The 22,173-nt window shown below is 62.5% G+C and overlaps 2 protein-coding genes across 4 annotated transcripts; one reads left to right on the top strand and one right to left on the bottom strand.

Moving 5' to 3' along the window:
• Window positions 1-610: 610 nt before the first annotated feature.
• KIF1C (kinesin family member 1C) lies at window positions 611-18,301 on the bottom strand. Of its 3 annotated transcripts, none has more exons than XM_029055301.2 (23): window positions 18,214-18,301; window positions 14,826-14,934; window positions 14,197-14,340; window positions 13,627-13,703; window positions 13,353-13,532; window positions 12,813-12,878; window positions 12,311-12,489; window positions 12,063-12,174; window positions 11,456-11,533; window positions 10,454-10,519; window positions 10,232-10,307; window positions 9,798-9,876; window positions 9,541-9,686; window positions 8,662-8,834; window positions 8,454-8,533; window positions 6,871-6,946; window positions 6,393-6,472; window positions 6,184-6,278; window positions 5,314-5,397; window positions 3,496-3,682; window positions 3,252-3,324; window positions 2,282-2,893; window positions 611-1,819 (listed from the first exon to the last, which is right to left on the bottom strand). In XM_029055301.2, exons 3-23 carry the CDS (start codon window positions 14,300-14,302, stop codon window positions 1,106-1,108), a joined length of 3,339 nt encoding a protein of 1,112 aa, XP_028911134.1. In that variant the 5' UTR covers window positions 14,303-14,340; window positions 14,826-14,934; window positions 18,214-18,301; the 3' UTR covers window positions 611-1,105. The 3 variants fall into 3 exon arrangements, with proteins under 3 accessions (XP_028911134.1, XP_028911136.1, XP_028911135.1); XM_029055303.2 differs by lacking the exon at window positions 18,214-18,301 and adding an exon at window positions 17,278-17,309; XM_029055302.2 differs by lacking the exon at window positions 18,214-18,301 and adding an exon at window positions 16,569-16,706.
• Window positions 18,302-18,900: 599 nt separating this feature from the next.
• On the top strand, window positions 18,901-21,418 carry INCA1 (inhibitor of CDK, cyclin A1 interacting protein 1). Its single transcript, XM_029055396.2, has 6 exons — window positions 18,901-19,325; window positions 19,428-19,559; window positions 20,053-20,098; window positions 20,331-20,518; window positions 20,654-20,828; window positions 21,127-21,418. Exons 1-6 carry the CDS (start codon window positions 19,282-19,284, stop codon window positions 21,265-21,267), a joined length of 726 nt encoding a protein of 241 aa, XP_028911229.1. The 5' UTR covers window positions 18,901-19,281; the 3' UTR covers window positions 21,268-21,418.
• The last annotated feature ends 755 nt before the right edge of the window (window positions 21,419-22,173 follow it).

Here is a 22,173-nt window from a genome sequence, read left to right as displayed (position 1 = left end):
TTAACAAATACCAACATTATTATTTGTCAAACCCTTACTATGTGCCAAGCCCTGGGGTGGACACAAGCAAATCAGGTTGGACCCAGCCCCTGTCCCAAGTGAGGCTCACATTCTCAATCCCCATTTTACAGATGAGGTAACCGAGGCACAGAGAAGGGAAGTGACTTGCCCACTGTCTCACAGGAGACAGATGGTGGAATTGGTATGAGAATCCATGACCTTCTGGCTCCAAGGCCCGAGCTCTTAGTACTCGATTACTCGAAGTACTTAGTACGTAGTCCCCGATTAGATTGTAAGCCCGTCAGTGGGCAGGGACTGTCTCTATCTGTGGCCGAATTATACATTCCAAGCGCTTAGTACAGTGCTCTGCACATAGTAAGGGCTCAATAAATACTACTGAATGAATGAATGCTCAGTACATGGTATATGCTCGATAAATACTATTGACTGGGGTCCTGTGAACGGCAGGGCAACATTCAGGTGCTGGGGCTCGAGACCCCGAGGGACACTCCTCGCCCCCCAAAAACCAGCGGGCACCTTAATCATTTGCATATCTTTAATCCACACCCCCCCCCAAAAAAGGGAGGAGAGTCAGGGTGTCCCCCCCCAACACCCCCCGCCCCTCACACACACACACACGCACACACACCCCAGAGGGACACAGAAATGCCCCCAGACAGACAAGGTAGCCTTGGGAAGGGGAGGGGCCCTCAAAAGCCACTCACACCCCTCCCCAGACACAAAAACAACTCCCCTCACACCCCTGCCCCTAGCAGCGTTTGTCAGGTCCCGCGGGGAGGGGGTCGGAGCCCCCCCACCCCTCCCCCGCGCCCAAAGCACCCCCCCGCCCCTGTTCAGGGGGCTCCCACTTGCCTCTCCCCCCTCCCCCCCAGCCCCACACACTTTGGTTCGCTTCCTGCAGCTCCGGCCCATGTCTCTCTCTCTCTCCCTCCGCTGGCTCCGCGCCCCCCGCCTCGTGTCCTGTGACCCCGCCGCGACCTACTCTGACCTTCTCCTGGCTTCCCCGTGCCTGTCCCGGCCCCGGCCCGTGGGGACCCCGGCCCCCCATCATCATCATCATGCCGCCGCCGCCCCCCGAGGTGGTTCACAGGGCGGCGTTGCCCCGGTCCTTGAGGTCGGGGGCGGACCGCTGGCGCCGCATGCGGGGTGGCGTAGTGTAGGGCGGGTAGCGGGGCGCCTGGGGGTGGGGGTGGGGATGTTTCCGGGGGTCGGCCTGGCCGGGGCTAGGGGCGCGGGCTGGGCCGGGGGCTTCCCCGCCGCCCCGCTTCGCTCGACCTCCTCCGTCCAGCGAGTTGCGACGGGGTCGGTGCGGGCGGCGGGGACTGGGTGGCCGGCGGGGGGTGGCGGGGGCCGGGACCGGGACCGGGGCCGGGGCCGGGGCCGGGGTCGGGGGGTCGGGGTCGGCCCCCGGCCCCGGCTCCGACCCCCCGGCGGCGGGCCAGGACTCGCGGTGCTGAGGGTTGCTCTTGAATGGGAAGCGGAGCTTGCAGTCGTGCGGGGGGACGAAGCGGGCCGGGGGTCGCCGGAGCCCCCCGCGGGGCCCGGGGCCCTGGAGGCCGGCCTGCAGCCGCTGCTGCTCCTGCTTCAGCCAGCGCAGGCGGCCGCGGCGGAACGCCGGATCTTCTTCCATCAGCCGCGACAGGCGCTCCCAGCTGCTGGCCGGGGCCGGGGGCGGCGGGGACGGGGAAGGGGGCTCCCGGCGCGCCCCGGGGGCCTCCTCCGACGAGCCGCCCTCCCCCTCCTCCTCGGGGGCACCCCACAACCCCATCTCTCCGTCTTCCTCCCCATCCTCATCATCCTGCGGCAGAGACGGAGGAAGAGACACGCAGAGACAGAGAGTCAGAGATAGAAAGAGCTGGTTGCTCGAGCTGACGAGCTGACGTGAGCCACCGCCCTGTGGGGGGGGAACGACAGGGGGTCTGTCTTCCCCTCTAGACTGTAAGCTGGTTGTGGGGAGGGAACGTGTCTGTTGTTCTACTGTCCTCTCCCAAGCACTTCGTTCGGTGTTCTGCACACAGTAAGTGCTCAGTAAATGATTGACTGGTGGGGGCCGGGGAGAGCAGCAGGGCCCGGGGTGGTGGAAGCAGGAGCAACAGGGCCGGGGGGACTGGGGTCAGCAGGGCCGGGGGGAGGAGCAGGAAGGTCTTGGGGGGGGGGGTCAGGGGAGGACAGGAGCAGCACGACTGGAAGCGGGGGACGGTAGGAAGCCGGCAAGCAGGACCCCTCCACCCGGGGCAGGGGTGGGGGGTACCCCCCTCACCTGCACCAGGGGGACCACCCGCTCCATCCTGAGCATGCGGTCCCTGAGGGCGCGGATCTCACGGTCCTTGGTGCTGTTCTGCAGCTTGACCTCCTGCAGGATGCCCGTCAGCTTGTCGATGTGGGCGCGCAGGTCCTCCACCTCGCCGGCCCCCCCGCGGGCCCCGCCCCCGGCCCCCTCCTCCCCGTCCTCCTCCCCGACCGTGTCCCAGACGTCCCGGGCCACGGCCCGCCACGAGTCCCCCGGCCCCTCGGCCTTGCCGTAGGTGCGGCAGAGCTCCCGCATCTTGAGGGCCGCCAGGGCCTCGATCTCGGCCCGGCCGTGGCGGAAGTCGGCCAGGGCCACCTCGTAGCAGATCTCCTTGACGGCCTGCATCTTCAGGTCGGCCAGCGTGGCCCAGCGCGGGTCCTTGCCCTGCAGGCGGCGGCGCTGGGGGATCTGGTAGACGACGCGGCGCGGGGCCCGGCGCTTGCCGCTGCTGGGCAGGCCGCACCGCTTGACGATGGACTGCACCGTCGTCGGGGGCAGCTGCTCGCGCAGCGACGAGATCAGCCGCCAGCTCTCCTCGCACGACCGCTTGTCCGAGTCGTCGCCGCTGTCCGAGTCCGCGTACTGCCCGCGGCGGGACGGGGAGGGGCGGGGGCTCAGTCGGGGGAACGGGGGCGGGCCGCGGACCCTCCCCGGCTCCCACCCCGGTGCCGCTTAGGAATGGAGCCCGCTTTGAGATGTGCCCTGACGGGACCCCAACTCCCGGAAGTTCCGTCCCCTCAGGGCCACCCCAGCTTCCGGCAAGCGTCCCCAGCTCCAGCACCTCTTGGGCCATCCCGCCTCCCGGAAGGCCCCTTATCCAGGACCATCCCAGTACCCCCCCAACCTCTCCAGCTCCCAGCACCCTCTGGGCCATCCCAGCTCCCAGCCTTGCTCAGGCCCGGCAGGCCACGGCCCCTTGGCTCCCACGGCCGCCCCTCACCAGCCTCTGCTGCTCCAGTAGTAGGTCGGCCTCCTCCTTCTCCTTCCGGTATTGGTTCTCCAGATCCTGCAACCTAAGGGGGTGCGGGGAGAGCCGGAGCTGTCAGGAACCCTGGGGGTGTGGGCGGGGTGGGGAACCTGGGGAAGCAGAGGTTGGAGATGGGAATGGGGCCGGGAGCGGCGGGACGGGTGGAGGGGGTGCCGGGGCAGGGCCGGAGGCTGGACGCCGGACGCCAGGGTCTCACCTCTTCTCCATCTCCAACTTGATGTCGATCCCCTGCTGCTCCAGCAGCTCCTTCTGGGCGAAGTTCCAGTCGACGGGCTCGGGGGGCGGCCCGGGCGGAGGTGGGGCCCCCCGCTCCCGCTCCAGACGCGCCTGCTCCGGGTGGTTAAAGCGGAACACGTGGTTCTTCCCCAAGACGATCCGGTTCCCTGGAGACGGCGGCCCACCAGGGTCAGCGGCGGAGCCCTCCTCGGTCGGCCCCGGCCCCAGGCTCAGACCCCTGAGCGCTTCCCCGGTCCCCCATTAATCAGTTAGCTGCCTCCCAAGGGTGGGGTCGGATCTCCTTTCCCCCCAGAGACCCCAAGGAACAGGCTCTGTGGGGCGAGACCACCAGGAAGTGACCTCGTACTCACTGCTGTCTGTCTAGGCATCCAACACGGACGGAGGCCCTGGGTCTGAGGTGGCCTGGGCCCCGCTAGCTGGGTTGGGCAGGGCTGTGGGTCCGATCCGCTGGACTCGCTAACCATTCCCAGGATTCTTTACCAAGGACAACCACCTCCTCAAAGGCCTCTCCTCCCTTCCCACTCCAGTCGGAGGGACCCCAGCTCTCTTCTTTATTCAGTCGTATTTATTGAGCACTTACTGTGTGCGCAGCACCATACTAAGCACTTGGGAGAGTACAATATAACAATTAACAAACGTATCCCCTACCCACAGTGAGCTTTCAGTCTGACCGGGCTTTTCCCTTGTCGTAGGCAGGTAGCATGTCTACCAACTCTTATAGTACCGGATTATCCCAGGCGTTCAGTATAGTGCTCTGCACACAGGAAGCACTCACACGATACCACTGATTCATTGATTTATATTCAATTTAACACCGCCGGCCAGACCACTCCCCCGATAATAATTTTGGTACTTTTTAAGTGCTTAATACGTGCCAAGCATTATTCTAAGTGCTGGGATAATAATAATGATAGTTGTGGTATTTGTGAAGTGCTTACTATGTGCCAGGCACTGTCCTAAGTGCCGGAGTGGATACAAGCAAATTGGGTTGGACAAAGTCCCGATACAATACGGGGCTCACAGTCTCATTCCCCATCTTACAGTTGAGGTAACTGCGGCACAGAGAAGTGAAGTGACTTGCCCAAAGTCACACAGCAGACAAATGGTGGAGCTGGGATCAGAACCGACGATCTTCAGATAAATCAAGTCCCACATGTGCCTCACTAAATACAGACGATTTAATCCCCATTTTACAGATGAGGAAATTGAGGGACAGAGAAATGAAGTGACTTGCCCAAAGTCACACAGCAGAAAAGTGGTGGTCCTCTGACTCCCAAGTCTGTGCCCTTTCCTCTAATAATAACTGTCGCATTTGTCAAGCACTTACTATGCTCTGGACACTACTGAGCGCTGGGTGGATAAGAGCAAATCGGGTTGGACACGGTCCCGGTCCCACGTGGGCCTCACAGTCTTAATCCCCATTTCACAGCTGAGGTAACTGAGGCCCAGTGGAGTGACTCGCTCAAGGTCACAGCAGACGAGGGGCGGAGCCGGGATTAGAAGCCGGATCCTCCGACTCCCGGGTCTGCGCTTTCTCTCCCAGCCCGTTTCCCGCTGGCCCTGTCTTCCCCCATTGATCTGTCGCCCCAACCAACCACCCGCCGCCCCGAGGGCGGCAGCTGGGTCATCGCCTTCCGGCCCGGGATCCCGCAGGCGGAGGGGATGGAACCATTGGAGGGGCAGACTGATTCTGGTCTCCCCAACCCTGGCTGCTCCCCACAATCCCCCCGACGGGCGCCCTCTCTCTCCGTTCTCTCCCCGTCCCGGGAGGGCATACCTGATCTCAGCACCAGGGGTTGAGTCACCGGGTTCCCGTTGACATAGGTCTCCGCCCCTTCCCAGGGCTCCAGCGTGACCACCACTGGCAGGAAAGAGGAGGGGAAGCGAGTCAGAGGCGTTGGGAACGAGGGCGTGGTTCTGGGGGACCGGCAGCGCTCCCCCGAGGGGAACCAGGGCGGCCCCCGCGGCCCCACCTGCCCACCCAGTACCTGCTGGAGTCCGCCGAACCCTCTGATGGCAGCACAGAGAGGAGGGAAGAGTAGAGGGACATTAGAGCTCCCACAAGCCTTTATCGAAGGGCATAAGGCTCCCCCAAAAGAGCCTACAACCCCCCAGAATCCTCTGCAGGATGGTCTCTCCCCGGCCCGGTGCCCAGACTCTATCTCTCATGAGGCTAAGCTCTTCTGGGGTACCCAGAGAGGCGGGGAGAAGCCACAGAGGACTGAGGGATGGAGGAGATGAGTGGGGAAAGAATGGCAGGGAATCAGCAATCTAGGCTTTTTTTTTTTTAATGGTATCTGCTAGGCACTGTACTAAGCCCGGGGTAGATCTAAGCTCATCAGACTGGACACAGTCCATGTCCCCACATGGGGCTCACAGTCTCGATCCCCATTTTACAGATGAGGGAACTGAGGCCCAGAGAAGCCAAGTGACTTGCCCATGGTCGCCCGGGAGACAAGTGACGGAGACGGGATGAGAACCCAAGTCCTTCCGACTCCCAGGCCCGGGCTCTATCTGCCAGGCCACGCTGCCTTAGGCGACTCTCCATGGGAATGTCTCCAGGTGGTTTCAGGAAGGACTGAACCCTCAAGGGCCAAGAGGGTCCAATTCCCTGAGCGTCTGCACGGCCCCTAGATGCCTCCCCTACCTTCTCCATCTGGCTGCGTCAGGCTCCGAAACAGGCAGTGCTGTTCCCGGATAAACTGTCCCGTCAGCTTGATGTCGACGTCCACCTGCCCGACCCTGTGGGGAGGGGGAGATGGGTGGGACGGGGAGAGTCTCCCCCGGCCCCCAATCTCCCCGCCTGGCCGGTCTCTCCTCCCCGCGCCCCACTTTCTCCCGATGTCCAGGCGGTACCTAGTGACCCCGTCCTTGATGTGATAGAGGAGGCACTCGGACATCAGAGGGTCTTCGTTGAGGTTGACCAGGTGCGGGGTCTGTCCGGGAAGGAAGAGGAGGGAGTGGGAGTGGGGCTCAGAGTCTTAATCCCCATTTTAAAGGTGAGGTTAGTGAGGGATGATGAAGTGGAGTGACTTGCCCAAGGTCCCCCAGCAGGCAAGTGGCGGAGCCAGGACTAGAAACTAGGTCCTTCTGACTCCCAGGCCCGGGTTCTACCCACTAGGCAGTGCTGCTTCAGCCCTCTAGACTATAAGTTTGTTATGGGCAGGGAGTGTGTCAGTTCTACTGTCCTCTCCCAAGCACTTAGTACAGTGCTCTGCACACAGTAAGCACTCAATAAATACAATCGACTAAGCGGTCAGGGTTCAAAGGTCAAAAGGTGTCAGGGCGCGGCCAGGAATCTCCCCTCCCCAACCTCGGGCCCCTCGCCACTCACCTTCCTGGGGGAGAAGACCCCTACGGTGCCGCCATCTTCCCGCACGGCCACCCCCATCTCCGCCAGCAGCGCTTCTCTGGAGGGAGATGAGAGCGGAAGAAGCTCACCTCTGGCCCCCTCCCCGCTTCCCCTTTCCCGTCCTTCCTCCTCCTCCCCCTCCCCGGGTCCTAACTCAGGGCGAACCCGAATCCTTCATGCCGGGACTGGAATTGGAGTGGCTCCCCCTCCCCATGAAATAATAATAATAAAGCAAGAATCATAATACTTATGGTATTTAAGCATTTACTATATGCCAAGCACTATTCTAAAGAACTGGGGAAAATGATGGTGATGATGATGATAATACTTAAGTGTCTGTTCTAAGTTGCTGGGATGGATACAAGTTAATCAGGTGGGATACAGTCCCTGTCCCACATGGGGCTCACATTCTCTAATTCCCCATTTTGCAGATGAGGTAACTGAGGCCCAGAGAAGTGAAGTTACTTGCCCAAGGTCACACAGCAGACCTAGTGAAGCCAGGAATAATAAATAATAATAATTATGGTATTTGTTAAGCGCCTATGTGCCAGGCACTGTACTAAGAGCTGGGGTGGATACAAGCAGATGGGGTTGGACACAGTCCCTGTCCCACGTGGGGCTCACAGTCTCAATCCACATTTTACAGATGAGGTAACTGAGGCCCAGAGAAGTTAAGTGACTTGCCCAAAGTCACACAGCTGACAAGTGGCAGAGTTGGGATTAGAACCCATGACCTCTGACTCCCAAGCCCAGGCTCTTTCCACGGAGTCACACTGCTTCTCCCAGGTCCTTCTGATTCCCAGGCCCGGGCTCTGCCCACTAGATCACACTGCTTCTCAGCAAGGTAAAGCCCCCCCCTAAACCTAACCCTTCTGAGGCTCAACCCCTCAGCCTTCTCCTCCTGGACGGACACCCTACCCTTCCATCTTGTCCCGTGCCCTGTATACACTCTCCAATCTAACTGGCTGAAAGAAGGCTCTGCCTTATTTGATTAGCTACAAGAGGGTTCTGCATAATTTCGCCTGATCGGTCTCGACTATTAGCTCCTGGTGGGCAGGGCACATATCTACACGTATTACTCTCAATCAAACCGTCATATATAGTGAATGCTTACTATGTGCAGACCATTGTACCGAGCCACTTGGGAGAGTACAATTCAACCGAGTTGGTAGGCGAGTTCCCTGCCCACGACAAGCTTACAGTCTATGGGGGAGACAGACATTAATATAGGAAAAAAACCAAAAACCAAACCCAAATTATGGATATGGACCTAAATCCTGTGGGGCTGAAGTGAATAAAGGGTGCAAATCCCAGCACAAGGGCGATGCAGAAGGGCGGCTAAGCGCTCAATATATCTGAGCACGATAAGCAATCAATAAATATAGATGACTGATTAACTGACTGGTCAAGAAAGTTTCCAAAGACTGACCAGCACCCCTCCCCGCCGGCATCTCTTGCTCTAGACAGACTTCCCCGCCTCCCCACTCCACCTTTGCCTCCCAAGACTGCACAGCATTTTGGAAAGGGGTTGAGTCCGGCCCACTCCACTCCCCCATCCGCCTCACCTCTCCATCCGCAGCGCCTCCGTCTTGCGCAGTTTCTCTTCCCACGTCTCATTCAGTTCCGCGATGATCTTCTCTGTCTCCTGCGGCCACGGAGAGGGGCGGGTTCAGAGGGGTAGGGGACGCGGGGTGCTGCCCCTCCTCCCAACCCTCATCCCCCTTTTCACCTTCAGGACCGAGGGGCCCCGACCCCCACCCGGCCCCTCCTCACCTGCAGCCGCTCCATGGCCTCCTCGGGCCCGATCTGGGGTTCGGGACTTGGGGAGTAGGGAGGTTCCAGCTCCCCGTTCTGGCCAGGGGGGCTCAGGCCGGGCTCCGGGGGGGTGGCAGGTGGGGAGAGGGGCGGCAGCGGGGTCCCACAGTGCCCATCCTCCAGCTTCAGCCCTGGTGAGGGAAGCGCGGAGGGACACAGGGAGAGGCATGAGGCCTGCAGGGGCCCAGCTATCAGGGCCGGGGAGACCGGGGTGGGGGGGTTGGGAGGAACCGGCCAACAGGGAGGTCAGTGGTGACAGTTGATGGGGCTGGGGTCCCGGCCAGGGTCGCTCTGGGAATGGAGACGGTGGACAGGGAAGGAGAGAGAAGGAAACGCAAAGAGAGATGGGGACACATGGAAAGAGACAGGGAGAACCCAGAGTCGGAGAGACCAAGCACAGCATCGAGGCGGATGATGAGGCGGTGGGTGGTGGAGGGGCCACCCAGAACGATCCCCTCCCCACCCCCCATCCTGCTGGTGGGTGCCAGTGTCATCCTGAGGAACCCCCCGGCCTGTCCACTACTAGGGACCCAAAAAGAGAAGAGGGTGGGGAGAAGAGCAGAGATTGAGTGATCAAGAGCAAGAAGAGTGGAAGGGAGACCAGGTACATAGGAGGGGAGAGAGAGAGCAGAGATCGAGTGGGCAGTGATCGAGAAGGGAGAGAGATCGAGAGGGGAGACAACAGAGATCGGGAGAGAAAGGGTGAGCAGAGATCGAGAGGGAGTGCAGCGGTTGAGAGGGGAGAGCAGATATCGAGAGAGTTGCCCCAGAGCAGAGATGGAGAGGAACCGAGAAAAGGAGGCGAAATGCCGGGTCCCTCCCCTGGTCCCCCTGTACCCCCGAGGGCGGAGGCCGACAGCCCCTGGGCAAACAGCAGCTCCCGCAGACGAGCCACCTCCTCCTGCAGCTCCCGGATCAGCCTGGCGTTGGGGTCCTCGTTGATGACGGCGTTGCAGCGGATCTGCTTGGCACGGTCGGCGTACCTGGGCGGGGGGTGGGGGGAGGGTTGGAGCCAGAGCCTCCAGCATCCGACCTCCCGGCCCCCGCCCCGCTCGGGAACCCCGGGCCCCCAGCCCCGCCCAGCCCCAGGGCACCTGAGGGTGCTCAGAGTCTCCTCGTAGTTGATGTCGGCCGGGCTCAGGGCCGCGATCATCGCTGTGCGAGAGTTGCCCCCTGGGGAGGGGAGACATGGCATGGGGGAGGGTCAGACTGGGACTCAGAGCCAGGAGGGGGTGCTCCAATGGGGATTGGGGGATGGTCACCAGACGCAACCTCCTAGGATTCAGGATAAGGCAGGGTCACTTCCTGAGGTGGGAAGGGGGGCACACAAAGGTCATGAGGCCACCAGGAGGGGGAAGGGGGGACGGGCTCAACAGGAGGGGCGGGGGCTGAAGGGTGGTAGAGAGATGTGGCTGGAGTTAGGGTCAAGGGACCAGGAGCGGATGGGGTGGGCAGTGGTTAGGCCACAGGAGAAGGGTCATGTCGTGGGGAGGTTGGAGGGAGCGGGAATCCGTCGGCAGCCCCTTACCCAGATTCTCCTTCAGCAGCCACGTCAGCACCGAGTCTCTGTACGGGATGAAGTCCGACTTGCGCTTTTTGGATTGCTGAGTGTGATGGCGGTTGGGGGGGAGGGGGCATATCAGGCTACTGGAGGGGCAGGGGTCCCTCCCCAAAGCCCTCCATTGCCCTTCCGACTCCCTGGGGACCCTCCCGCACCGTCCCCGGGCCCAGCCCCCTGCCCGTTCCTCACCATCTCTGCCAGAGCCGAGATCACCTTCCCCAGCGTGGTCAGGGACTTGTTGATGTTGGCACCTTCCTGGAATGAGGGGGAGAGGCAAACCGGGCCTCTAATCACCCCTTCCTCCAAAGCTCCCCCAGACAGTCCCACTATGGCACCCCCCCCAGACGTGGAGAGTTCTCCCCACCCCAAAACGCTCCTCTAGGCTCCTCTGAGGTGAATCGGACCAACCCCCTGCATCCCTGGAGGTGGCCCTAGCCCCAGCTGGTGAGGGGCAGTCTAGTCCCTCTCCCCTTTTTCATTTGTTAAGTGCTTACTATGTGTCAGGTACTGTACTAAATGCTAAGGTTGATAAAAATTAAACGGACTGGACACAATCCACTTCTCACATGGGGCTCACAGTCTTAATCCCCATTTTGTGGATGAGGTAACTAAGGCATAGAGAAATGACGTGATTTGCCCAAAGTCACACAGCAGACAAGTGGCAGAGCCGGGATCAGAATTCAAGTCCTCTGACTGCCAGGTCCGGGCTCTTCCCACTAGACCACACTGCTTCTCCCTCACAAATGGAATTCCTCTCTACACTGCGAATTTGTCCACTCTCACCAGTCTGTCTTCCTTATTCCCCCCTCCCTTTTTTTAATTTTTAATGGTACTTGTTAAGTGCTTACTACATGCCAAGCACTATACTAAGCGCTGGGGTAGATACAAATTAATCACATTGGGCCCCATCCCTGCCCTACACGGGGCTCACAGTCCAAGTCAGATCCTCGATATCTCAGTGCTTCAGTTGCCCCGTCCCGGCTAATTGGCCCAGCTTCATTTGTTGAAAGACTGAAAGGACTCCCCGACACCCAGTCAGTTTCTGGCAGCTGCTCAGCTTGGGGTCCCTTCTGAACTTTGGCTCCTTTTCTTTTCCTGTCTTCACTCCTGTTCTCTGGCCGCCTCTTCTCCCCGCCCCTCACCCCTACTTCCTCCTGGGGCTCTCTCTCCTGTCCCCCAGCCCGCTCTCACCTTCAGCCGCGTCCCCTTGGCCCCCGTAGAATCAGCTCGCTCGCTCCCAGCCAGATCCACCAGGCTGATCTTGCTAACCTGGGGGACAGGAAGAAGTGAGTGCGAGGGAAAGAGCCAGACAGAAGGCACACACCAGTAATGGGACAGGAGAAGCAGCACGGCCTAGTGGAAAGAGCCCAGGCCTGGGAGTCGGGAGGACCCAGTTTCTAATTCCAACCCCCGACATGTCAGCTGTGTGACCTTGGATGAGTCGCTTCATTGCTCAGGGCCTTGGTTACCTCATCTGTAAAATGGGGATCGAGACTGTGAGCCCCACTTGGGCCAGGGGCTGTGTCCAACCTGAATAGGTTGTATCTACCCCAGCGCTTAGCACAGTGCCTGGCACATAGTAAGCACTTGAAAAATACCATAAAAAATGGGGGGAGAGGGGATGGAGGAAGGGAGAGGGAGAAAGGAGTGAGGAGAAGCAGTCGGGGGGTGGTAGGACATCTTGGATGGGCAGTGGGTGGGCCGGAGGAAAAGGGTCATATCTCGGAGAGGTGAGGGAGAGTTAAAAGGCTGTGGATTTGGGAGGAGCCTAGGGGGCAGCGGCAGAGAGACGGGGCACCTTCTCCGTGTCGAGCCCCGAGAGCTGGTCATGGGATCGCTGGGTGAACACAATGGTGAAGACGGCATGCGAACGGCTACTGGTCTCATTCATGTTGGTGGCAGCCACCGTCCTGGAGAGGGGAGGGGACCCGGGCATCCAGCTCTCCGCCTGCTGGGCCTCCTCCAACCACCCGCCTCCCCACCCCCCACCCCAGCCCGTCCGAGGCCTAGGCATCCCAGCCCGGCCCTCGCTGGCAGCCTCCTCACCGGGCCTTGTTGCCGCAGTCCATGAGGTCGGCGATGTCGACATAGGAGGTGACGGCCAGCTTGGACAGGTCCTGCACGTACGGCCCCAGGATCGGATGCTCCCGGACCCGCAGGGCCCCCCGGCTCTTGGGGTTTAGCAGGTCCCGGACACGCTCGCAGTAGATCTCCATGTAGCTCACCTGGTCGGGGGCGGGAGACCCGGGCATCCTGCCACCCCACTCTCCTCCTTCCGGTCTTGCCCCCCACCCCCATCCTCCCAAGCTCCCAGAGTCCCACGGGCCCCCCACCCCTCCCACCTGGAGCAGGTGTATATGCACATACGAATATATCTGCTATTTATTTACATATATTAATGTCTGTCTCCCCCTCTAGACTGTGAGCTCGGTGTGGACAGGGAATGTGTCTGTCGTTGCACTGTCCTCTCCCAAGCACTGAGTACAGTGCTTTGCACACAGCAGGGCTCAATACAAAGGATTGAATGAATGAATGAAAGCATCCTCACCTCGACGGAGAAGGAGAGCTGGGCGCCCTGGTTCTCACTGACGCGGGAGAAGAGGTCTTCGCAGAGCTGGGGAGCCAGTGAGGGGGAGGACTGAGGCCCCTTTTGACCTCGGAGGTGGGGGGCCGGAGAGATGGAAGCAGATGGGGGACCTTCTGCTCTCCCCTTTCCTCTCCTTCCAGCACCTCCTGCGGCTCCCCCCCATTCTCCCCCATGGAGTTGAGGACGGACGGACAATTGGACCGAAGCCGTCGGGGACTTGTTCCCTTCCCCCCGTCAGACGGAGCACTCGCTTCTGGATCGCCGGGGTTTCCGGATTGGTTGCTTTCCGACCATTCCCACTGGTGGATCTTGGGCCCTGTCCGTGGGTCTCCTACTCTGCCCCCCTTCACTCGGGACCCCTCCTGGAGCTTGTGTATCTACCAGGCACAGGTCTCTGCCCAGGGTGGTCAGCTCCACCCCTCTCCCAGGGCCCCAGACAGTCTGCCAGACTCTGTGCACCCCCGCCCCCACAACCGCTGGTATGGGGGATGGGTCGGGTACCTGGGGCACGATGCCCTGCTGCCCCGGCTCCTGCCGCCCCATCATGGTGTAGGACTTGCCAGCCCCGGTCTGCCCGTAGGCGAAGATGCAGACGTTGTAACCCTCGAAGGCATGGACCAGCATCTCCTCCCCGATGTCCTGGTACACTTGGCGCTGGGAGGCAAACTGGGGGTCTTCGGCCTGGGGCGGGGTCAGAGCATGAGGGGGGAGGCCACAGGCCTCTTGACACCCTCCCCCCCACTCAAGTCCGAAGGGACGCCGGGGTCCTGCTCACCGACGTGTGGGACCAGTAGCTGTGGTCGAACGTGAAGCTCTTAGGGGAGTCCTTGTTCTGCTTGGGGTTGGTGATGGCTGAGAGGGTGGAAGGGGGAAGGGGTGAGGGCAAGCAGCCCCCCAAGTCTCTCTCCCACCCCCTGCCCCTCCACTCCCCACCCTCTGCCCTCTCTCTACCACGCCCCAGGGCTAAATTCAGCCCTGAGCCAAGGCCCCCACCTCCGAGCGGCCTTTCTGAATTGGGCAATGGGGATTCTGGGCCAACCCCTGCCTCCTCCCCCACAATCACTGCCCAGTGACCCAGAGAGCAGAGGCGAAGGGACAGGAGAGAAAAAAAGAACCCAGGCTTCCCAGCCCCTCCCTCGCTCCCAATCCCTGCCGGCCACCCCCACTGCCCGTCAGTCTGCCTGGCCATATGGGGCCCACTGGTCCACTCTCACTCCGCACCCCAACCTATTGGACCATTCCCTCCCCCCTGAGCCCACAGTCTGTCCCCCAGCTCCCCATCCCATCCCCTTGCCATCCCCGGCCACCCCACCCCACCCCCTCCGGCCCCCTAGCCTTCACTCACAGGTGGTAGTCCCCTGCATGCTGACCACACATTTGGCATCGCGGCTGGTCTCGCGGGCATTGAACGGGCGGACCCGGACGGCCACCTTCACCGAGGCCCCCGCCATGGCCCCCTCACGGCAGTGGGCGAATCCCCGCAACTCAACTGGGGCGGGGGGGACAGAGGGGAGGAGATGGGTCGGGCTTAGGGCAGCTGGGAACTCTGCCCCACCTGCTGCTCCCCTCAGGCTCCCAAGCCCACAATCCTCTCAGAATGAGCCCCCTGAGCATCCTCCTGCTTCCCTTCAGGACCCCGGGTGCTCCGGTTCCCAGCTACCACAAACCCCTCACCCATTAGGGGCCGGGCTTTCAGCTCCCAGCCCTGGCGCCACCTTCCTCAGGGGTACGGCACACCCCCTCCCCTCAGCCCCATCACCCTCATGGACCTTAGGCTGTCCCGCCACTGACCCCACCCCGCACAGGGACCCAGGCATCCTGGACCCCAGTAACTCCTCCACATCCTCCCCACCAAAAGTCTCCAAGCAACCCAAGGCCCATCCCTCTTGGGCCTCCATGCCCTGGGTCCCTCCCCTCGGGGACCCCTGATCTTCAACCCTCCATACTGAGCCAGGCACCCAGGTCCCCAGCTACCTGGTGGCCAGGCCCCAAGAAGGGGAGGCCGGATCAGAGGCAGCTGTGTCTGGTCTCGCGTGAAGAGTGGCCATCTTATGCCCAGGCTAGTGGCCCAGAGATCCTGGAGCTGGGGGGAAAAGGAAGAGAGGCAGGTCGGGGCGGGGGCGGGTGCCAGGCCAGCCTCCCGGCCCCCTCCTCTCTGGGGCTCATCGCTGGGGGGGGGGGTCCCAGGAGGGCTGAAGCCTGGGGCCGGACACCAGGCCAGGCCCAAGGTGAACCCAAGGGCAGGGGATGAGCGGGCGGGGGGAGCGGGGGCAGGGCCGGCAGATAGTATTTTTAGACCCCCGGCTCACAGCCACGCGGACCACACACAGAGGAAAACAGAGAGCCCGAGGCTGCAGAGGTGGGGGGGCGCGCACAGAAACCAGGTGGGGGTCTCCGCGGGCGAACCCCAGAGGCAAGGTGGGGGACAGAGCAGCAGCAGGAGTGGGAGGGGAGGGAACCGAGAAGACGGTGGAGGGGGAAGAAGACAGGGGAAAAGAGCGGAAAGGCCAGGAGAGACCAAGACACCCAGAAAGCCAGAGGCAAACAGAGAGAATGGGGAAGGAGAAGTTGAGAGACACCGAGACAGCCAGAGACATACAGAGGCAATGGGGATGGAGAGGCCGGGAGAGATTGGGACACACAGAGAGCCAAAGACACTCAGAGACACCTTGAGAGCCAGAGACAGAGAGGGCAGAAGAGATTGGGACACCCAGAGAGCCAGAGACATACAGACAGCCAGAGAAATATAAAGAGGGTGGGGACAGAGAAGATAAGAGAGACCAAGAAACCTAGAGTGGGGCCAGACCAGGAGAGACTGAGCCACACGGAGACATACAGAGACGGTGGGGATGGAGAGGTCAGGAGTGACCAAGATACCCAGGGACATACAGAGATAATGGGGACGGAGTGACAGAGAGAGACTGAGGCATTCAGAGAGCCAGAGACATCCAGAGACGGCAGGGATGAAGAGACCAGGAGAGACCAAAACACCCAGTGAGCCAGAGAGATCCAGAGACAGCGGGGACGGAGAAGCCAAGAGAGACCGAGGCTCTCAGAGAGTCAAAGACAAACAGAAACGGTGGGAACGGAGAGGCCTGGAGAGACTGGGACACAGAAACATAGAGACGGAGGGAACCGAGAGGCCGAGAAAAACGGGGACACCCAGAGACAGAGGAGACAGAGAGGCCAGGAGAGATTAGGACAGCCAGAGAGCCAGTGACACACAGAGACAGCAGGGACAGAGAGGCCAGAAGAGATCGCGACATACTGAGAGGCCAGAGACATGGAGAGAAAGTGGATCAAAGGGACACTACGGAGTGTTCCCCAACCACTACCCCAGTCTCCACCCTGTGCACATGTACGTACATACACAGACGCATGTGACCCTGGCAGGCCCAGAGCAGGCCACCTGGCACACGTGGAGAGGGAAGAGTGGGAAGAGGACAAAGTTTCCCCTCCGTCTGGGTCCGGCTCACCCTCTCCAAAACCACTCCGGACCCTTGGAGACACCCCTCCCCACAAGATTTCCCGCCTCCTGGACTCCCATCCCGCCCCCCAGCTGCTTCCTCTTGGGAGAAGGGGACAAAAGGCCCAGCTGGGTGGAGTTTTCCGGCCCCCCCCACCCAGTGAGCACTCGGGGAGTGGCAAGTGGGGTGGGGGTGGGGGGGATAGAGGGGATGAGCCAGGACCCCCCCCCACCCTGGAGCGCAGACTCACCGCCCTCAGGGAGCCAGAAAAGACAGAACTCGGAGAGACGGGATCTCAGAGAGAAGGGAAGGAAGCCGAGGAGCAGGGCACCAAGGGTTCCTGAGAAGCTGGAGTTGGTGGGAGGGGTCTGGGGGCTCTATGCCTGGGCTGGCGGAGACACCGAAAGGATTGCTGGGGGGGATGGTACTGGGTTCTGGGAAAGCTTGCCCAGAACTGGGGGATCGGAAGAGCAAGGTTGGGGGCTGGAGAGGGCCAGACTCAGGGCCTCAAAGTAGCTGAGGAAGGCAGGCCAAGATGCCGGGGTCCTGAGAGGGTTTTGGGGTCCGAAGGGGATCAGAGGGCTGGAGGGGGGTGTTGAGCCGGTCAGGAGCTGACAGGAAATGGGGGTGGGTGCGTGAGGGAGTTGGGGGGAACCCCTCCGACTGCAATCCCCGTGACGGGATCGAGGCGTCCCGCCTCCCCGCCGCCCCGGGGCCTCAGGGGTGCCAGACAGGAGTCCAGGAATGCGGGAGAGCGGGTGCCCACACCCTGAGTGGAGGCAGGCCTCGCCTGCCACCACCCACGGAGGGGAAGACACACCAGGGAGGTCAGGGAGGGCTGAGCGGGCGGGCGGGCGGAGGAGGTTGGCAACAAGCCCGCGGGGTCCCCTTCCCTCGAGTCCCTCGGCCCGGGTGGGGGGAAGTGGGGTCCAGGCGGCCCCCGGGGGGGTCGCCCTCACCTCTGGCACAGCGGGCCCGGCGTCCCGCCCACCGGCCCGGCCCGGCCCGGCCCAGGACAGGCAGGAAGGGAGCCGCTGAGACCGGAGCCGCTCGCTCAGGAAGGGGCGTTTCTGACCCCCAACCCCGGCCGGGAAAGGCAGGGGGCTGGGGGGGCGGGGGCTGGACGGATGGGGGGGGCGGAGCCTGGGTTGGGCTGTCAGACGGGTACAAGGGCGGGGGCGGCGGGGAGGGGGTCCCCCGGAACAGACAGCCGAGGATACCGAACTGGACCCCACCCTGATCCCCATCCTTTGGGGTGTGGGGTCCCCCAGAGTTGAAAGCTGGAGACACCGAACTGGACCCTACCCTGACCCCCGTCCCTTGGGGTGGGGGTCCCCCGGAGCCCAAAGATGGGGAAACCGAAGCGGACCCCACCCTAACCCCTGACCTTTGGGGTGGGGGCGTCCCCCGGAGCTAATAGCTGGGGATACCGAACCGGACCCCACCCGACCCCTGACTCTGGGGGTGTGGGGAGTCCCTGGCTGGTAGCCCCCCGGGCTGGGGCTGCCCGGGCTGGGGGGCGACCCCGGCCCCCCGATTCCTCCCTCGCGAGCCGAGCCCGGCTCCCGGGGCACCGACGGCCGGTTCAAAGGCGCACGATCGGCCGGCCGGCGCTCGCCTCCGGTCCGGGACATATTCCTCCCGCTCCCGGAGCTCCGGCGGACCCCCACCCCCCCCCGCACCGCGGCCCGGCGCACCTCCCTCCCGCGCCACAGAGTGTGTGTGTGTGTGTGTGTGTGTTGTGTGTCCCCGTTTCCCCCCCCCCTTCCACCCAGCCCGGCGCATTCCTCGGCGGGCCGGCCCCCTCCCCCCGCCCGCCCGGACCGGGACCGAAACCGGGACCGGGACCGGGACCGGACCGAGCCTCCCCCGCCACGCCGCCCTCCCTCGCTCACCTCTGCTCCCCTCCCGGGGAATGCAGAATTTCAGAACTCGAGGGGACCGGAGGCTCCGGTTGGCGGGCGGGAGGGTGGCGGCTCCCCCCGGGCCCCTCTGGCGGGGTCCCGGGGGTGGGGAGGGGGGGGGGGGGGGGGGCGGCGGCGGCGGCCTCGGGGAGAAGCAGCTGCCGGCGCCCGCCGGGGCAGCGCGAGCGAGCGGCGCGGGGCGGGGCGGGGAGGGGGCGGGGGTTAGAGCGGCCGGGCGCGCGCGCGGGGGACGGCCGGGCGCGCGCGCTCGGAGGGGCGGCCGGGCGCGCGCTGGGGGGGGGCGGGGGGCGGGGGGCGGCCGGGCGCGCGCTCTTCCCGGCAAGCCCCGGGCGTGGCGAAGGCGGAGGCGGAGGCGGAGGCGGAGGGACTGGAGGGAGTGGAGGGAGAGAGGGAGGGCGCTGAGGCGAAGCTCGGGGCGGCGAGGCCCGGGCCGCTGAGGGGAGTCACAGGGAGAGGCGATGGAGGGGCGGGCGCGGTCGCCTCCGTGGTCCCGCCCCGTCCACTCCCAAAGGATTCTTCCCCCGGGCGGGGCGCGGGGGGCCGGTGCCCGCTGAGCCCGGCCTTCCCCCTCAGGCCTTCCTTCCTTCCCCCTCGGCTCCCTCCCCTGCCCTCCTCACCACCCCCGCGAGGCCCCGCTGCAGTCCCATCCCCATCCCCATCCCCATCCCCATCCCCATCCCCATCCCACGGTGGCCCGGACGCCATCCGCCACCCCCGGCCGGCCTCGCCCGCCCTCAGTCGCACCCACGGCGGTGCCAGCCAAGTCCAGTCCAGCCCGGGCCAGTCCCACTGGGAGAGCGGGGCCCGGCCCTGCCCGCGACCCCGGGCCCCGCTGCGGCCTTCATCCACAACTTCGAAGGGCCCGCGACGCGCCCGGGCGCCTCAGAATCAGGCCTGCCGCACACGCGGCCCTGCCCCGCTTCTCCCGCTCCCACCTGCAGATACGCAACTCCCGCGCTTTGCGGGGACTTTTCATTTTCCTTTCACTTTCCAGGGTTCAGAAAGAGGGCAAAGGCTCACCCTCTCCCCTGACCGGCCATGCAGGGGCAGGACGAGAGGGGAGGCTTCGTCCCCTTCGTCAAGTAGGTTTCCCCCCCGACATGCCCCCGTTGGGACGGGTCTGGATGCCCGGGTCCCTGAAGAGCGGAAGGAAGGGGACTCAGGAGACACGTTCTTGCCCGTAGATGCTCCCGGATTGTAAGGCGTGCCCCGCCTCCCGGCCAAGCCGCCTTCGGTCTCCCCGCTCAAGGGGCCCCCAGATCGACTCCCCGGCCTTATGGGGAGGTTTTCTGGGAGAACCTCAGTCGCCAACCCAGGTATGCGACTGCTCGCTATTTCCGCCCTTTGCCGCCATTTTCCAACTCCAGGGGACCAATGGAGAGGACGAGCGTTTGGTGTCCGCCCTTGGGGGTGAGGGGAGGGAGGACGTGGGTGGATGAGAGATGACTGAGGTACAAATCCCAGCGTGTCCCGCGATGGTACACCGTGACCTGGGTGATCTCTGGCCCCAGGGGCCGTCGGGGTCCAAGACCCGGTACCAGGCCCCCGCGAGGAAGGGTTTGGCGAGGAAGTTGGGCAGACAAAAATTCCAGCAGCTTCGGTGACAGCTCTCAGTCATTCCAGGGGCCCAGGTGGGAAAGAAAACTGCTTACAGGGGCAGAAGACCAGTTCAAGGGAGAGAAGGGGAGATCAGTTAAATGGGGCCACCTCTTATCCCCAACCAGCTATTTATCCAAGGGTCTGTAGAGGCTTAAACTAGTCTCTTTCTCTCTCTCTCTCTCCCCTCACCCCCTCCTTTGGATCTTTTAGCTCTATTTCACCACCGGAAAAGCACACCATGGCTTCAGTTGTGTTGGTATGACAGCCTCCTCCAGCCTCTTCTCTCCTACAGACCCAGTCACCTTGTCCCCACCCCTTTTCTCCCCTTCACAAAGACCTCCCACAAATACGCTCCTCAGGGACCCAGCATCCTGCCCAGCCCACCCTCTCTTCTGACCCTCTCCCCACATCCAACCCCCAGTGTGAGCGGTAGAAGATGGGCCGCCGGCCCCATCTTCCTCCGTCTCCCTCACCCCCACCCCTCCCAGGTGCACGGAGATGCCCATCGGGCACTGTCCCACCTGGAAGCCCCCGGAGATCTGCCGGCCCCCGAGACGCTGTGCAGGAGGCGGCGGCGACAGGGCAGACCTCAGAGGCTCCGGGAGGCTTCGGTCCGGGTGCGGGCCGTGAGCTTCCACCTGGAGGAGTTGAGGAGACGCCAGCAAGCCATCGACAAGTAAGGGCTGGAGGGCCCGGAACCCCGAGGGGAGCAGGAGGATAGCGGGCGGGGGGAGTGAGGGTTTTGAGGTCTGGGGAGGAGAACCCGGGGCAGAACATCTAAGTCCTCGATCCCACCTGGTTCATGTCCCAGAGGGAAGAATCTGCAGTGGAGCAGCTGCAGCGCTCCATCTAGGGGCCCGGAGTCCGAGGCTGAAGCCCCAAATCTGACCTCGAGGCCTCCTAGCCCCACGGAGACCCCAGGGCCCAAGGCGGAGCCCGGGACCACCACCGAGGTTGGGAACAGCGCCAGCCAAAGACAGACCCAGGTGCTTGGAAGAGAACGGCGTGGAGGCTGGGCAGAGCGGGATGGGAACGGGGGGTCCGGGTTATAAAGGGGAGTGGGGTGTCTGCCCCCCTGAGGGCAGAAGAGAACAAACTGAGGGTTAAGAATTGAGCCGGGAGGTTGACGGAGGTGGGAAACTGTGGCCAGGAACTGTGGGGACAGAGAAGGGAGGGTGGGAGGCCTGGGGGCAGGAGGGGGGGCATTGGGGAAGATGGGGTCTTCCCCCCCAAAATATCTCATGTGCGCTCTCTACTTCCTCCTCATCCCCAACCCCTCCGCAGCTCCTGTGGTCCCCATGGACTCCCCATGGCCCCGAGCAGCCGTGGTTGCCCGGACTCGGCCCTCTGACTTCCTCCTTCGTTGTCACGGCCAGCAGGGCCGCTCCGGAGGTCCAGTGGGACCAGAAGCTGGAGGTGGAGTAGCCGTTCCCACGGTCTCCAGCCTCACCTCCTTCTCTGCATTCCTTCCCTCCCCAGGAGACCTAGGGTCCGCGGGGGTGGGGCGTCCTCACCAGGGGATCCAAGGACCCCTTTCTCCCTGTTGAGATTTCATTATTAAAGGAAATGAAGCTGATTTCAAGTTTTCTCATCCTTACGGGGTGGGGGAAGCTGTAACCTTATTTTTTAAATGGTATTTGTTAAGCGCTTACTATGTACCAGGCACTGTACTAAGTGCTGAGGTAGATTATCATCATCAAAAGTATTTATTGAATACTTATTGTGTGCAGAGCACTGTACTTAGTGCTTGGGAGAGCACAAGAGGACAGAGTTAATAATAATAATAATAATGTTGGTATTTGTTAAGCGCTTACTATGTGCCGAGCACTGTTCTAAGCGCTGGGGTAGACATAGGGGAATCAGGTTGTCCCACGTGGGGCTCACAGTCTTCATCCCCATTTTACAGATGAGGGAACTGAGGCACAGAGAAGTTAAGTGACTTGCCCACAGTCACACAGCCGACAAGTGGCAGAGCTGGGATTCGAACTCATGAGCCCTGACTCCAAAGCCCGTGCTCTTTCCACTGAGCCACGCTGCTTCTCAAAGTTGGTAGACACATTCCCTGCCCATAATGAGCTTAGAGTTTTTGAGGAGGAGATATAAGATAATCGGGTCGGACACAAAGCATATCCAATCCCCATTATACAGATGAGGGAACTGAGGCCCAGAGAAGTGAGGCGGCTTGCCCACGGTCACGCAGCGGGCAGTGGCGGAGCTGGCATTAGAGCACAGGTCCTCTGACTCCTGGGCTGGGGCTTTCTCCTCTAGGCTACACAGCTTCTTGCTGTGGGCAGGGAACACGCCGACCAACTCTGTTGTATTCAAGTCTCC

Source organism: Ornithorhynchus anatinus, chromosome X5 (assembly GCF_004115215.2).
Source record: "Ornithorhynchus anatinus isolate Pmale09 chromosome X5, mOrnAna1.pri.v4, whole genome shotgun sequence".
Taxonomy (NCBI): Eukaryota; Metazoa; Chordata; class Mammalia; order Monotremata; family Ornithorhynchidae; genus Ornithorhynchus; species Ornithorhynchus anatinus.
Note: the sequence above shows the minus strand (reverse complement) of the source record. Positions and strands in the feature narration are given on the sequence as shown.